A 16892-nucleotide genomic window follows, 5' to 3' on the forward strand; every position below is an offset into this window, starting at 1 on the left:
TGCTATAACAGCCTCCACTCTTCTGGGAAGGCTTTCCACTAGATGTTCTAACATCGCTGCGGGGACTTGCTTCCATTCAGCCGCAAGAGCACTAGTGAGGTCGGACACTGATGTTGGGCGATTAAGCCTGGCTCAAAGTCGGCGTTCCAATTTATCCCAAAGGTGTTCGATGGGGTTGAGGTCAGGGCTCTGTGCAGGCCAGTCAAGTTCTTCCACACCGACAAACCATTTCTGTATGGACCTCGCTTGTGCACGGGGGCATTGTCATGCTGAAACAGGAAAGGGCCTTCCCAAACTGTTGCCATAAAGTTGGAAGCACAGAATCGTCTAGAATGTCATTGTATGCTGAATTCCTGCTGTAGCGTTAATATTTCCCTTCACTGGGGGCCTCCCGAGTGGCGCAGTGGTCTAAGGCACTGCATAGTGCTAGAGGCCTGGGTTCGATCCCAGGCTGTGTCGCAGCCGGCCATGACTAGGAGACCCATGAGGCGGCGCACAATTGGCTCACTTAGCTTTTCAGTAAGGCCATTCTAGTGCCAATGTTTGTCTATGGAGAGTGCATGACTGTGTGTTCGATATTATACACCTGTCAGCAACAGGTGTGGCTGAAATAGCCGAATCCACTAATTTGAAGGGGTGTCCACATACTTTTGTATATATAGTGTAGGTCTATGGACAGACAGTAGGGCCTAAATGCACCAACGTTTTCCATGAATCCAGTAAATTCCACTGCACCTTGGAACAAGCTAAACAATGAGGCGTGGTCCCCGTGCGCACCCCTGATTGGCTGTTGCCTTTTTGCCTCCTGAACCTGGTACCTTGGATGGCGAACGACGCTCGAGAGTCATTTTACTACAGTAGGCTAACCTAATCCTAACTGACGCGCCATGCCTCGCTATACAGTTCACATTCGGGACGAGTGGCTGGCTGTTCCCTGTCGGGACCCCACCTACACCATCCAATGGCTGGGCTACGAGGCGCTCAAACGCTACACCAAGAACAAGCCCGACAACGGGGGCATCAAGGCGGTGAAAGACATTCGGTTTGTCGCTAGGAGGTGCCAGGGACAGGGGCTGTTGGACGGCGATGACACCATAGAGGATGTCCTCGAGGACAATGACTTCGTCGAAATTGGTAATTCATCTATATTCCATTTATTTTACTTTGTACCACTTAAAAGGTAGATGAATGGAATAGAACAACTTGTTTTCTCACTTGGAAAACTTCAGGAAACATGGCATGGTCTACAATAGAATAGGATGTGCACGCGCAATAGAAAGCGTGTGTGTTTTTTTGGTAGAATGTCTATTAATATGAAGTGTATTGATTCATATCATCTATTTGTAGCCATCGAAGGGGATACCATGTCTACAGACTTCGTTCCATACCAGCCTGGAGTTTCACACCTGTATCCTTATTGTGTCACCTGCTCGCATGTCAATGTTGGAATGGAATGTATTACCCAGAAAAGTATTTTGATTATGAGTATAATTTGACTACAAATGTGTGTCATAATTTTTTTATAAATCTCATATTAGCTAGTCATAAATGGAAGATAGGTGGTCATTATGCACATGGCAAAATATGTCATAGTAGCCTACTTAGGTTATTGATTGAGACTCCATGCTGTAGTCATTTGGGGGTTAACATAGCATAATTTCTGGTCCATATCCTTGACCATTATCAAACAGGACAGCTGCATATAGAGAATCAGACAATGTGAGTATTACTGGCATATAACACTGCCTTACATGTTATTTTATTAATATCAAATCAGTTCATAAGCAACACATGCTTTCTTCTCTCCAGTACCTTTTCTTAGACGGCAACAGCCTGACTTCGACAGACCTGGTGAATTTAGGAAGGGGTCTGTACAAGATCAAGGTCATTATTTCTTTAATATTTTTTCCTGATTGTATATTTTTTAAAAGTATTATTCATTTTGGGGCATTTCTTGGAAAAATGTAGGCCAAATAGTTGTTTGTATTTGTCCTTTTGTAACTGTTTCAACAAAAATGAATAAACAGTTGATCACCAAAAACATATTTTAAGGTGATGATCAACAAGCTTGTGGTCTAGGATTCTAAGGAGTCTAACTTGATTCTCTCACCTTTGTTCTTCATGACGAGCTGATCCTATCGTTACCCAATCCTCCTCCTCCTCCTGTCCTCTCCTTTCCTCCTGTACCTAACCTTTCAGCTGACCTCAGAGGCAGAGAACGGAGTTGTGAAATCCAGAGAGCTTCTGGACACCATCGTCAAGGAGAACAAAGGTGAGAGAATCAAGTTAGAATCCTTAGAATCCTAGTTAGAATCCAAGCTAGAATCCTGAGAATCCTAGTTAGAATCCAAGTTAGAATCCTTAGAATCCTAGTTAGAATCCAAGTTAGAATCCTTAGAATCCTAGTTAGAATCCTTAGAATCCAAGTTAGAATCCAAGTTAGAATCCAAGTTAGAATCCTTAGAATCCTAGTTAGAATCCAAGTTAGAATCCTTAGAATCTAAGTTAGAATCCAAGTTAGAATCCTTAGAATCCAAGTTAGAATCCTTAGAATCCTAGTTAGAATCCAAGTTAGAATCCTTAGAATCCAAGTTAGAATCCTAGTTAGAATCCTTAGAATCCAAGTTAAAATCCAAGTTAGAATCCTTAGAATCCAAGTTAGAATCCAAGTTAGAATCCAAGTTAGAATCCAAGTTAGAATCCTTAGAATCCAAGTTAGAATCCTGCCATGATGAGTATGGAACGATTAATTTACCCATAACAGAAGAAGGATAATGGAAGAGGAAACATATAACACTGAATAACAGTATAACACACATATGATTATAGAATAGCATATAATCTGAACCATGCTGTTGACAATCCACCCCTATATAATGAGCCTTGCACTAATTTTAACATAATATTCAATAGACTGTGATGGTAAACACCTGATTAAAGCTTTCCTGGGTGTGAGAGTGCAACAAATTGTTCACTGTCATCAGAGAATTGACCTACATGCAACTGTCTTTCGCTCTCTCTAGTTGTCTATGGAATCACTACAGGATTTGGTAAATTTGCCCGGACTGTCATTCCTGTCCACAAGCTCAAGTACAGTACTCTCTCTTTTTTCTCTGAATATTGTCTGATAAGATTGGTGCATTGTTTGCTTACTATGTGTCCATGTGTTGTATTCCCATAGGGAGCTACAGGAAAATCTGGTGCGATCACACTCTGCAGGTTAGTGACCTAATGTATAACCGAGCTACAGGTACTAATATCTAACTGGCCCATGTTTTCCATTACGAAAGCATGAAACCTAAAAAAAAACTTGATTTCAATTCATGCAAAGTCTGTCTTTTTTTTCATTCTTGTATATTCGCTATGAATATATCCATTCTTATATATTCGCTTTTATATTCACTGGTCTTGTTTTGGGGCCCATACTATACCATGGATCTCAATGATTTTAAACTTCCCCATTACACTCTGGTGTTTAGGTGTGGGCAACCCACTGAGCCCAGAGAGGACCAGGATGTTGTTGGCTCTGAGGATCAATGTCCTGGCTAAAGGATACAGTGGAATCTCCCTGGAAACCCTGCACAGAATGATTCAGGCCTTCAATGGTAAACTCCTTAACCCTGGCTTTCACCTCAGCTTTACCTCAGGGATAACCTACATTCCATTGATTCCATTGGTGCTATTGGTTCTGTTGGATCCTTTAGTTATTTTGGTTCCATTGGTTCAGTTGGTTCCATTGATTCCATTAGTTATTTTGGTTCCATTTAGTTTAGTTTAGTTTAGTTTAGTGTATTAGGATCCCCGTTAGCTACTACACATGCAGCAGCTACTCTTCCTGGGGTCCACATAAAACGTACAAATACATGACAAAGTACAGAACAGTTATAGACAAGAACAATATAAGATATAACATTACATTTAAAATAAAATAATAAAAATAAGAGTTATCCTGTAGCTCAGTTGGTAGAGCATGGCGCTTGCAACGCCAGGGTTGTGGGTTCGATGTATGCACTCACTAACTGTAAGTCGCTCTGGATAAGAGCGTCTGCTAAATGACTAAAATGTAAAATATAGGAAAGACACCAAGAGACTACCAAAATACTATTTAAACACTATTCATATATACCTATTCATATTCTTATATACAGTACAATTAAAGTAGATCTTTAGAAAGAGGAGAGGCGCTGTGATACAATATGTTTTTATCTGTTTTTTAAAGCTAAACTTGCTTTTTGCCTTTGTAACCTCTGGTGGCAGAGCATTCCACGATGACATGGCTCTCTATAGATAACTGAGCGATGCATTAAATCTGTTTTTGGGTACCGGGAAGAAACCCATAGTGGCGTGTCTGGTGGTTAGGCATTTTCAGCACACAAATGTTTCTTTAAAAGACTAGAAGAGAAGTAGTCAATTTCTCCTCAACCCTCAACCATGAAAGACTATCATGCATGTTGTTGATGTTAGTTCTGTGTGTGCAGTTAAGGGCAAGGCGTGCTGCTTTGTTTTGAGCCAGCTGCAGCTTTGCTAGGTCTTTCTTGGCTGAAACTGACCATATTACCGGACAGTAATCAAGATGGGACAAGATCAGAGCCTGAACAACAAGTACAGTTGATCTTTGTGTCAAAAACGGCAGAACATATTTTTATAACAGACATACACTACATGACCAAAAGTATGTGGACACCTGCTCGTCGAACATCTAATTCCAAAATCATGGGCATTAATGTGGAGTTGGTCCCACCTTTGCTGCTATAACATCCTCCACTCTTCTGGGAAGGCTTTCCACTAGATGTTGGAACATTGCTGCGGGAACTTGCTTCCATTCAGCCACAAGAGCATTAGTGAGGTTGGCCACTGATGTTGGGCGAGTAGGCCTGGCTCGCAGTCGGCGTTCCAATTCATCCCAAAGGTGTTCGATGGAGTTCAGGGCCAGACAAGTTCTTCCACACCGATCTCGGCAAACCATTTCTATATGGCCCTCGCTTTGTGCACAGGGGCATTATCATGCTGAAACAGGAAAGGGCCTTCCCCAAACTGTTGCCACAAAGTTGGAAGCACAGAATCATCTAGAATGTCATCATATGCCGTAACGTAAATATTTCCCTTCACTGGAACTAAGGGGCCTAGCCCGAACCATGAAAAACAGCCCCAGACCATTATTCCTCCTCCACCAAACTTTACAGTTGGCACTATGCATTCGGGCAGGTAGCGTTCTCTTGGCATCCACCAAACCCAGATTCGTCCGTCGGACTGCCAGATGGTGACGCGTGATTTATCACTCTAGAGAACACGTTTCCACTGCTCCAGAGTCCAATGGTGGCGAGCTTTAAACCAATCCAGCCGACGCTTGGCATTGTGCATGGTTATCTTAGGCTTGTGTGCGGCTGCTCGGTCATGGAAACCTATTTCATGAAGCTCCCGACGAACAGTTCTTGTGCTGACCTTGCTTCCAGAGGCAGTTTGGAACTCGGTAGTGAGTGTTCCAGCCGAGGACAGACACATTTTACACGCTACGTGCTTCAGCACTCGGAGGTCCCGTTCTGTGAACTTGTGTGCCCTACCACTTTGCGGATGTGTCGTTGTTGCTCCTAGACGTTTCCACTTCACAATAACAGCACTTACAGTTGACCGGGGCACCTCTAGTAAGGCAGAAATTTGACGAACTGACTTGTTGGAAAGGTGGCATCCTATGACGGTGCCACGTTGAAAGTCACTGAGCTCTTCAGTAAGGCCATTCTACTGCCAATGTTTGTCTATGGAGATTGCATGACTGTGTGCTCGATGTTATACACCTGTCAGCAACGGGTGTGGCTGAAATTGCCAAATCCACTCATTTGAAGGGGTGTCCACATACTTTTGTATATATAGTGTAGGTCTATGGACAGACAGTAGGGCCTAAATGCACCAACGTTTTCCATGAATCCAGTAAATTCCACTGCACCTTGGAACAAGCTAAACAATGAGGCGTGGTCCCCGTGCGCACCCCTAATTGGCTTTTGTGTATATAGTGTACCTCTCCCCATCTTCACAACAACTTTATCAATATGACTTGACCATGATAACTGACCATCCAATGTGTTGGTTCTTTTGGTTCCGTTTGTTATTTTGGTTCCATTACTTCCATTGAATGGGCCACTTCAGAGAGGAATCTTTGTAGATTCTTTCATTGAAAAAACAACAACATCAACGTTAAACAAACAGAAACAGAGAGACGTTGAGTGGGGTCTATCTATCACATCTCTGATTGTCTTCTCCTCATAGCGTCCTGCCTGTCCTTCGTCCCTGAGAAGGGAACAGTTGGTGCCAGCGGAGACCTGGCCCCCCTCTCCCACCTGGCTCTGGGGCTGATGGGAGAAGGCAAGATGTGGTCACCCAAGAGTGGATGGGCCGACGCCAAATACGTAAGCCATATCACTGCATTTACTTCATGTTCTATTTCACCTTTATGTAACCAGGCGATTCAGAACAAATTCTTATTTATAATGACAGCGTGTAGCTGTATAACTAACAAACTGATATCACTGTAACCTCTCAATGGGTCTGGATGATTGGGACATTGCACAATATCCCCAGTGACAATGTTGACATTGTGATCAAAAATGGTGGTAGACTGACTACTGAGAGGTCAGATGAGAATGTTTTGTGTTTCTATGACGCTTGACCTTTTACATTTGTTTTCCCCCTCTTTTCCCCCTTTCATCTCTCTGCCCAGGTACTGGAGGCTCATGGACTCAAGCCAATATCACTGAAGCCCAAGGAGGTAAAGGGAAATCACTCTGTTGTTGTTCTCTGTCACTCTATGGAGGGTTGATTTGAGTTCACACAGTGTATCTGTGTACCATTTACAACAAACCAACTTTAATCAGGTTCTCTGATTTTCCACAACAAAGGTTTTTTAACTCCAGTCCTTGAGAGAGGTTGTTCGATGGGATGAGACTCCTATGTTTGGCTTGTCTCTGGGCTGTGTTGGATCAACTCTTCTTCAGCTCAACTCTCTGGACCACAATTGTTCGGCTGACCCTGGTTTCCAAGGGGATGTATGTGGGGATTGGGTTAAAAGCCATCTCTCTCCCCTGCCCATAGGGCCTGGCGTTAATCAATGGGACCCAGATGATCACGTCTCTGGGGGCAGAGGCAGTGGAGAGAGCCCAGGCCATCGCCAGGCAGGCGGACATCATCGCTGCTATCACCCTGGAGGTGCTGAAGGGGACCTCCAAGGCCTTCGACAGCGGTGAGAAGGCCCGTTAAGACTGATTTAGCTACGCTATGCTAACTCAGTCCTCCATCATTCTAGATATCCACACCCTGTGGCCACAACAACTGATGTAAAACATCGTGATTGAGACTGATTTAGCTACGCTATGCTAACTCAGTCCTCCATCATTCTAGATATCCACGCCCTGCGGCCCCATCCAGGACAGATAGAAGTGGCCATGAGGTTCCGCGCCCTACTGGACTCAGACCACCACCCCTCGGAGATCGCAGGTGAGTGAATGGATCAGGTTGCTGTACTATGGCTGACCCTCTGCTCCAACCTCTCTAATCTGTGTGTGTGTGTGTGTGTGTGTGCCTGAGTGTGTCCATTCGTGCGTGCGTGTCTTTTGGAGGAGTTGGGATATAGTAATCATTGGACAATAAAGTCATCTTGTTGTTCTTCTTCCTCTACAGAGAGCCATCGGTTCTGTGACAGAGTCCAGGATGCCTACACCATGCGCTGCTGTCCTCAGGTGACTTAACATAGGGGTCAGAGGTCACAGAGTTTTATATTTAGTTCACAGAGAATCCCCTCCAGGTCAGGACTAAACTCAGCCTGGCCTTTTCTCTTCGTCCACAGGTCCACGGTATTGTGAACGACACAATAGATTTTACCCAGAAAATCATCAACACAGAGATCAACAGCGCCACCGACAACCCTGTATCCTTCACTGTGTGTGGTGTGTGTATTCCTCTAACCAAATTTGACAATTTCTACCTTCATTGCCAGTTTTATCCTTAATGTCTGAATCAGATGGTGTTTGCAGAGAGAGGAGAGACCATCTCAGGAGGAAACTTCCATGGAGAATACCCAGCAAAGGTATCAAAGGCTTCTGGTGGACTGAGTATTCTGAGTTTTCCTGAGATTTAGAACTAAGTGAGATGATAAAATATACAGTATAAACCCAAGGATCATCAACTAGATTGGATGGTTGGAGGGGCCGGAACATAATTACAAATCATTTGTAGACTGCAAATTGACCAGCACACTGTTAAAGCTGTTAATGTACACTGTTAAAGCTCCCAACTCACCGCTTTATTGACAACGTTTTGATCTGAAACGGATCTTCGTCAGGTCAAGCAAACAAACTGAGTGCTCACATCCTAAAATATACACATTTCACCTCACATGACTATTACGTACATGACGCATGGTGGGTGTGGAAACCATTCAATTCACTTTTGTGCACAATCAATCATAATTAATCACAGAGGTACATATGGTCATTAAGGATTATATACATACAAATAGTTTCAAGTTAAAAAAGATTACGTTGGAAACTGTTGGAATACCCGCCCATATGACCATTACTCGCAGGAGGCGCGGTGGCCGTAGATATAATTCCAGTGAACCATTTCAAAAACAATTTGTGTATCTCTAATAATTTTATATCAATGAGATGGGTACATGTAGTAGTTATATAATCTAATATACAGTACATGTACAAAATGACCAAGTGGAGACCTGGATGGCAGGACAAATCAACGTGACATCAAATCAAATCAAATCAAATCAAATTTCATTGGTCACATGCGCCGAATACAACAGGTGCAGACATTACAGTGAAATGCTTACTTACAGCCCTTAACCAACAGTGCATTTATTTTAACAAAAAAGTAAAAATAAAACAACAACAAAAAAAGTGTAGAGAAAAAAAGAGCAGAAGTAAGATAAAATAACAGTAGGGAGGCTATATATACAGGGGGGTACCGGTGCAGAGTCAATGTGCGGGGGCACCGGCTAGTTGAGATAGTTGAAGTAATATGTACATGTGGGTATAGTTAAAGTGACTATGCATAAATAATTAACAGAGTAGCAGCAGCGTAAAAAGGATGGGGTGGGGGGGCAGTGCAAATAGTCCGGGTAGCCATGGTTAGCTGTTCAGGAGTCTTATGGCTTGGGGGTAAAAGCTGTTGAGAAGTCTTTTGGACCTAGACTTGGCACTCCGGTACCGCTTGCCGTGCGGTAGCAGGGAGAACAGTCTATGACTAGGGTGGCTGGAGTCTTTGACAATTTTGAGGGCCTTCCTCTGACACCGCCTGGTATAGAGGTGATGCAACCAGTCAAGATGCTCTCGATGGTGCAGCTGTAGATTTTTTTGAGGATCTGAGGACCCATGCCAAATCTTTTCAGTCTCCTGAGGGGGAATAGGCTTTGTCGTGCCCTCTTCACGACTGTCTTGGTGTGTTTGGACCATGATAGTTCGTTGGTGATGTGGACACCAAGGAACTTGAAGCTCTCAACCTGTTCCACATATTCATATAAGAAATGGTCTGATATCAAACTCTTGATTCAGACCTTTAGGAGACATGGTGCACAAACGGTGAATCCAATACAATTCTCTTCTCAATAATAGATGATCAGTATCTCCCCCCCTCCTAGGAGTCTTAACATGTTCGATACCAATGGGATAGGATAAAGTAATCCTTCTACCCCCCTTACCCCCCCGTGCACCAATTTGTAAGTCGCTCTGGATAAGAGCGTCTGCTAAATGATGTAAATGTAAAATGTAAATGTAATGAATCGCAGAGAGCTAATGTTGTGACGAGCCTCTACTTGGGAACAGATTTCTTAAGTTATACTGAACTTATAAATGAAAATATAAATGCAATATGCAACAATTTAAAGGATTTTACTGAGTTACAGTTCATATAAGGAAATCAGTCAATTGAAATGAATTCATTAGGCCCTAATCTATGGATTTCACATGACTGGGCAGGGGTGCAGCCCACTGGGGAGCCAGGCCCAGCCAATCAGAATGAGTTTTTCCACAAAAGGGTTTTATTAGAGACAGAAATACTCCTCAGTTTCATCAGCTGTCCGGGTGACTGGTCTCAGACGATCCCGCAGGTGAAGAAGCCGAATGTGGAGGTCCTGGGCCGGCGTGGATACACGTGGTCTGCAGTTGTGAGGCCGGTTGGATGTACTGTGAAATTCTCTAAAACGACATTGGAGGCGGCTTATGGTAAGGAAATGAACATTCAATTATCTGGCAACGGCTCTGGTGGACATTCCTGCAGTCAGCATCCCAATTGCACGCTCCCTCAGAACTTGACAAATCTGTGGCATTGTGTTGTGTGAAAAAACTGCACATTTTAGAGTGGCCTTTTATTGTCCCCAGCACAAGGTGCACCTGTGTGATGATCATGCTGTTTAATCAGCTTCTTGATATGCCACACCTGTCAGGTGGATGGATTATCTTGGCAAAGGAGAAACGCTCAATAACATTAAAAGTGAAATATTCATGTAAGAAATGGTCTGATATCAAACTCTTGGTTCAGAGCTTTAGGAGACAGAGAGCAATTTCTATGCTTCCCGTTCTTAAGTTTCGTTTTTTTGCGTCTTTTACTTTCAGTTTTGTACACCAGCTTCAAACAGCTAAAAATACAATATTTTGGGTTATGGAAAATATATTTCACAGCGGTTTAGATGGTACAGTGATGATGATGGTACAATGATTCTCTACTTGCTTGTTTTGTCACATAACTGAAATTGGGCGAACTATTAGAATTTTAGCAACCAGGAAGTGGTGGAGTGATTTCTGCATAGTGCATCTTTGAGATAGATTTATTTGTGTCTCAGAAGATAGCCCTTTTTGGTAAAGGACCAATTCCATATTATGGCAAGAACAGCTCAAATAAGCAAAGAGAAATGACAGTCCATCATTACTTTAAGACATGAAGGTCAGTCAATACGGAAAATGTCAAGAACTTTAAATGTTTCTTAAAATGCAATCGCAAAAACCATCAACCGCTATGATGAAACTGGCTCTCATGAGGACCGCCACAGGAAAGGAAGACCCAGAGTTACCTCTGCTTCAGAGGATAAGTTCATTAGAGTTACCAGCCTCAGATTGCAGCCCAAATAAATGCTTCACAGAGTTCAAGTAACAGACACATCTCAACATCAACTGTTCAGAGGAGACTGTGTGAATCAGGCCTTCATGGTCGAATTGCTGCAAAGAAACCACTACTAAAGGACACCAATAAGAAGAAGAGACTTGCTTGGACCAAGAAACATTAGCAATGGACATTAGACTGGTGGAAACCTGTCCTTTGGTCTGATGAGTCCAAATTTGAGATTTTTGGTTCCAACCGCCGTGTCTATGTGAGACGCAGAGTAGGTGAACAGATGAGCTCCGGATGTGTGCTTCCCACCGTGAAGCATGGAGGAGGAGATGTGATGGTGTGGGGGTGCTTTGTTGGTGACACTGTCAGTGATTTATTTAGAATTCAAGGCACACTTAACCAGCATGGCTACCACAGCATTCTGCAGCGATACGCCATCCCAATCTGGTTTGCGCTTAGTGGGACTATAATTTGTTTTTCAACAGGACAATGACCCAACACACCTCCAGGCTGTGTAAGGGCTATTTGACCAAGAAGGAGAGTGATGGAGTGCTGCATCAGATGAGCTGGCCTCCACAATCACCCGATCTCAACCCAATTGAGATGGTTTGGGATGAGTTGGACTGCAGAGTGTAGGAAAAGCAGCCAACAAGTGCTCAGCATATGTGGGAACTCCTTCAAGAAAGTTGGAAAAGCATTCCTCATGAAGCTGGTTGAGAGAATGCCAAGAGTGTGCAAAGCTGTCATCAAGGCAAAGGGTGGCTACTTTGAAGAATCTCAAATATAAAATATATTTTGATTTGTTTAACACTTTTTTGGTTACTATGTGTTATTTAATAGTTTTGATGTCTTCACTATTATTCTAAAGTTACAGTGTAGAAAATAGTAAAAATAAAGAAAAACCCTTGAATGAGTTGGTGTGTCCAAACTTTTGACTGGTACTGTATATGTACATGCCACTCTAACATCGCTTGTCCATATATGTACATATTCTTAATTCCTTTCTTAGATTTGTGTGTATTGGGTATATGTTGTGAAATTGTTAGATATTACTGCACTGTCGGAGCTAGAAACACAAGCATTTCGCTACACCCGCAATAACATCTGCTAAACACGTGTATGTGACCAATACAATTTGATTTGATTTGATTAGTATATAAACCCATTTATAATCCGGACTCTGACATTGCTTATTCTAATATTTCTTAATTATTATATATATATTTTTTTCTTTTTGGATTATGTGTGTATTATTTTGTATTGCTAAGTATTACCGCACTGTTGGAGCTAGAAACATAAACATTTCGCTCCAGCTGCGATAACATCTGCTAACCCTGTGTACGCGACCAATAATCTTTGATTTGATTTGCTTTGATATAACTCATATTCCTCCATTGTTCTCTCTCTCTCTTTATGTCTCTAGGCCCTGGACTTCTTGGCTATAGGTGTCCATGAGCTGGCGGCCATCAGTGAGAGGAGGATTGAGCGTCTGTGTAACCCGTCTCTCAGTGAGCTGCCAGCCTTCCTAGTCAACGAGGGAGGGCTCAACTCTGGATTCATGATCGCACACTGTACAGCCGCTTCCCTGGGTTAGTAAAGGATCAGCTCTTACTAACGTATGTAATTACGTCTTTGGGTGCCCAGGAGTAAACCGACTGTGTGATAAAGAAGGCTAGCAGTGAGAAATAAAGTATTACTTAGATTGAAACACACCCACTCACAATGCGCGTGTTTCAGCCATCAAGCCTTTGTCTACAAAAGCTACAAAGGCTTGATGGCTGAAACGTGTCCTGAAACGTTACTCCTAAATTCATAAAACCAATCGATATATCCTGTTTCACTTGTGTAGTTTCAGAGAACAAGGTGCTGTGCCACCCGTCTTCAGTGGACTCCCTGTCCACCAGCGCAGCCACCGAGGACCACGTGTCCATGGGAGGCTGGGCAGCCAGGAAAGCCCTGAGGGTCGTGGAACACGTGGAACAAGGTGGGAAACTAACCGTTGATTTGGACTTGATACAATAGATATTCATGTTTTGATGATTTGTTACTGTTGAAAGGAAGCAATATTTTGATACTAGATATTAATTAGTTACCTATCAGATTTTTTATGTGAAATTCACATAGAAATATTTGTTTGGCTGGGTTCATACACAAAGTGGCAATAACATGAAAATAATTTAATTGGTTCTAGCCTGGGCTGGGGCATGTCTGCGCAAGCTTGCAATTCATTGGTGAATGGTTTTTCTGCCCCGAGCTGTGTACTAAATTGATCCCTAATTCCAAACCTCAAAGTTATCTGCTTTTGAGCATTTCATGGAAATAGTGAGCAGCAAACAAACGGAAGTAAATGATGTAAACTGATGTATACTGATCTATACTGATGTAAACTGATGTAAACTGATGTATACTGATGTAAACTGATGTACTGTAGAAGGGTTGTTCATCTTAGTCTGAATTGGGAAACATTTACCCAGTTACTGTGAAAATGTCCTACTTCTACTGACAGTGTGTATTCTGGGTAATATGTAACTTCACGGTGATGCAGACAACTGCAGTAGTGGAGTTCATGCAAACACAGAAAAACAAGAAGTCAGCGATATTTAAAAGACCCCCCCCCCCCCCCCCCCCCCCCGAGGAAGTTGCCGCCACCATTTCTACTTAATTTCTTGTCCTAGGGATGAAATGCACGTTGACTTAAATCATTGTGCAACATCATGGGTAAACTCTGGCCATCGTCTTTCAGCTCAAAAAAGTGGATTTCTACCGGTGTGGGCGTTTAAAGACTAGCCCACATTTAGAGAGCTCAACCAGCGTTAAAGGTCCAATGCAGCTGTCTTTTTAAATCTCAAAATCAGATCATTTCTGGGGAACAATGAAGTACCTTACTGTGATTGCTTTCAATTAAAATTGACATAAATAAACAAAAATAGCTTCTTAGCAAAGAGCAATTTCTCATGCAAGACTGTTGCTAGGATTGTCTAGGAGTGGTCTGAGTGGGGAGGGGGAAACTGAAAACGATCTACAGTATTATTGGCAGAGAGGTTTGAAACTGTCTTTCTTATTGGTCTATTAACTAGTTCAACAACTGGTGATGTCACCAGGCAGGTCAACACTCCATCTCACCAAAACAGGCTGAAATTTCAGGTGGTCTTTTCAAACAGCTCTTACACTAAAGGGCATTATCATCATTTTCACAATTTCACAGTTTTATTCCAACCTCATACTGTGGAAATATATATAAAACACAGGAAAATCAAGTTTTCAACTCCACTGGGCCTTTAACATACTTTTTACCTCTATGTCAAAAAGGAACTTTTGGCTTTTTCGGTCTCTAATTTGGTATATTTCTATGCATTGAACATTACTAAGAATGTTTATTTATTTATTACATTTGATCCTATATCATAACTTGTATAATACTCTTGTTGAAGATACTCATCCAATCAGGAAGAAAATGTCATTATGTGAATGACGTGTTATTCTGAGGGTCCACAATTGGTCTATAACCTGTCCCATTTCCTCTCCCCCTCTTCAGTCCTAGCAATCGAGCTGCTAGCTGCCTGCCAGGGCATTGAGTTCCTCCGCCCCCTGCGTACCACAACACCATTGGAGAAGGTCTATGACCTTGTACGCAGCGTAGTCAAGTAAGTCAAACAGATCTGGCCAGTGTGTGCACACTGTAACACACACAACACACATCTCAGTCCCCTGAAATGATTGAGAAAGTTGGTTAATATTTATCCAGTGACCCTCTTCTTTCTGTGCCTGCTCTTCCCCTCATTCTGTAACTCCCCCCCGATTCGCTCCCCTTCTCTGCCTCCCCCTCTTCTCCTCACCCTCTCTGCCTCCCCCTCTTCTCCTCACCCTCTCTGCCTCCCCCTCTTCTCCTCACCCTCTCTTCCTCTCCTCTTCTCAGGCCCTGGATCAAGGATAGGTTCATGTCTCCAGACATTGAGGCGGTCCATCGTCTTCTTCTAGACCAGAAGGTAAGTGTGAGGTCATACTAGATATCGCTCTGAGCCTATATTCATTAAATAAATGAAAAATTGTGATTTAGCACACGCTTATATCCAAGTTTGTGTATTTTATGTGATTATTCAGGTGTGGAACGTGGCTCAGCCATACATTGAGAAGTATAACATGGAGCTTCTTCCTGAGTCCCGCCCCACCTCTCCTACTGCCTTCTCATTGGATCCCCCAGCATCACCACGGAAACGCATCCGCCTCGAGTGACATCATCATTATCATCCGTCTAAATGTATACTTTTTGTCTCCCTGTATTTCAGACAAATGTTTTATTCCTTCCGCAACCCCAGCCGCTTCAATAATTATTGTGTATTCCATGCTAGTTTTGAACAAGGAGTTGTCGGATAACATTGATTGAGGCTAGACAGTAGATCTTATTCGTCACTGAAACTAGATAGAGCTTGATTTAATGTATTAAACTTTCTTCACAAAAGCAATATGAAATTACTTTTTCAATAAATGACAATTTCATGCCTTATTATTACCTTAGTTATTTTATATATTCATACTTTGTTTAATAGTAATTTGGGGAACTGATTGTACACAGAAATTACTACGTAATCAGAGTAAATAATGATTTAAAGTTACAATGTCCATCTGAATAATCTAAACAGTAAATACAGTCAGTCAATCTAAGGCACAGGTATTATGTGTTTTTACTGAAGTTACCAGCAACTGAAGATTTTTTCATAACAAATGGAATTCTTACAACATAAGGCCTACATGTGCACACTGTATGTTTATGCAAAATAGGTTGCACCCTTTACATTATAGAACTGAATAAATAACTGAATAATAGTTATAGTGAAATATGTATTCAAATGTTTTCATTGAAATTCTACAATGAATTTCCAACACCTGGATATTTATCACTCACTCACTCAAGTGGATTTGGGAGTTGGTGGTAGAACAAGCTACCATGGGTACCAGTATCTTTAGTTAATCCACTCCAGAGGACTGGTCTTAGTTTCTGCCATCTTCAAATATGAACAATATAGAATTAATTAATGGAATGAGAACAGAGGATTTGATCCTGATTCGATCAACCACACAGCTATCCTCCTATCACAACGAATATGCAAATATTGGAACTCACATTTTCTCCACAGAACACGTTGGTATCCGGTTGCTAACCAGTCTATCAAAAGTTGCTGACTCACATCTAAATTCTCTAACTAAATACATACTGCAATTCCAACCACAAAACGTATTAGTCTCAAAATACAACAACTTGCCTAGCTAACAGCTAAATGTTTTTTTTTTTATTTGATATAAATTGTAATTTTATTTTCGAGGCTCCACATGTTGTCATGGAAAATATTAATGTTATTTACAACTATCAATGAGCAACTCCGCCGTAAATCCAGCGCAGGAACTTTGAGATTGCTGAAAGGCCAGTCTCTTTGGCAATGCCAAGGAAGTGGCAAGGAGTGTAATGTTAGTGAAAAGACTGGCACTCAGACTAAGAACATATAGGCCTACTTCAAAAGAAACACTAGGGGCCAACTGTCAAACACAGAGGCTATGTAATGTGTTTTCTGAGAACTGCAACTGAACAAATCAATAAATTCCTGTAGGCTACTGTACAAGACAATGCGGTGCCAAGCCATTTCATGGTGGCATAGAGAGAAACTACACCATTGCACCCCATTGAGCATAAATCACAATACAATAAGTGTATTTTCATGGAAGGAGGTAATCTATATACACTGATAAATTGGCACTGGATTTCATTTCAAGAGAAAAAAAGGCCTACTTCTGTA

General features: G+C 42.1%; 1 protein-coding gene across 1 annotated transcript; it reads left to right on the forward strand.

Moving 5' to 3' along the window:
- The first annotated feature begins 830 nt into the window (after nt 1-830).
- LOC311124122 (histidine ammonia-lyase-like) lies at nt 831-15347 on the forward strand. The gene is made up of 20 exons (XM_084198331.1): nt 831-1134; nt 1348-1408; nt 1692-1719; nt 1810-1884; nt 2200-2272; nt 3024-3090; nt 3182-3219; nt 3480-3605; nt 6262-6401; nt 6713-6760; nt 7084-7231; nt 7390-7485; nt 7669-7727; nt 7835-7915; nt 8009-8074; nt 12527-12692; nt 12953-13087; nt 14639-14747; nt 15020-15089; nt 15205-15347. Exons 1-20 carry the CDS (start codon nt 888-890, stop codon nt 15334-15336), a joined length of 1965 nt encoding a protein of 654 aa, XP_084054457.1. The 5' UTR covers nt 831-887; the 3' UTR covers nt 15337-15347.
- The last annotated feature ends 1545 nt before the right edge of the window (nt 15348-16892 follow it).

Source organism: Coregonus lavaretus, assembly GCF_964263955.1.
Source record: "Coregonus lavaretus genome assembly, contig: HAP1_SCAFFOLD_1891, whole genome shotgun sequence".
In the NCBI taxonomy this organism is placed as follows: Eukaryota; Metazoa; Chordata; class Actinopteri; order Salmoniformes; family Salmonidae; genus Coregonus; species Coregonus lavaretus.

Excerpts from the sequence above, each read along its gene's own strand:
- LOC311124122 (XM_084198331.1), top strand. The coding sequence starts at position 888 with ATGCCTCGCTATACAGTTCACATTCGGGACGAGTGGCTGGCTGTTCCC. Across the intron at positions 3,220-3,479 it reads GGTGCGATCACACTCTGCAG|GTGTGGGCAACCCACTGAGC; the intron begins GTTAGTGACCTA and ends TCTGGTGTTTAG. Across the intron at positions 7,486-7,668 it reads CCACCCCTCGGAGATCGCAG|AGAGCCATCGGTTCTGTGAC; the intron begins GTGAGTGAATGG and ends CTTCCTCTACAG.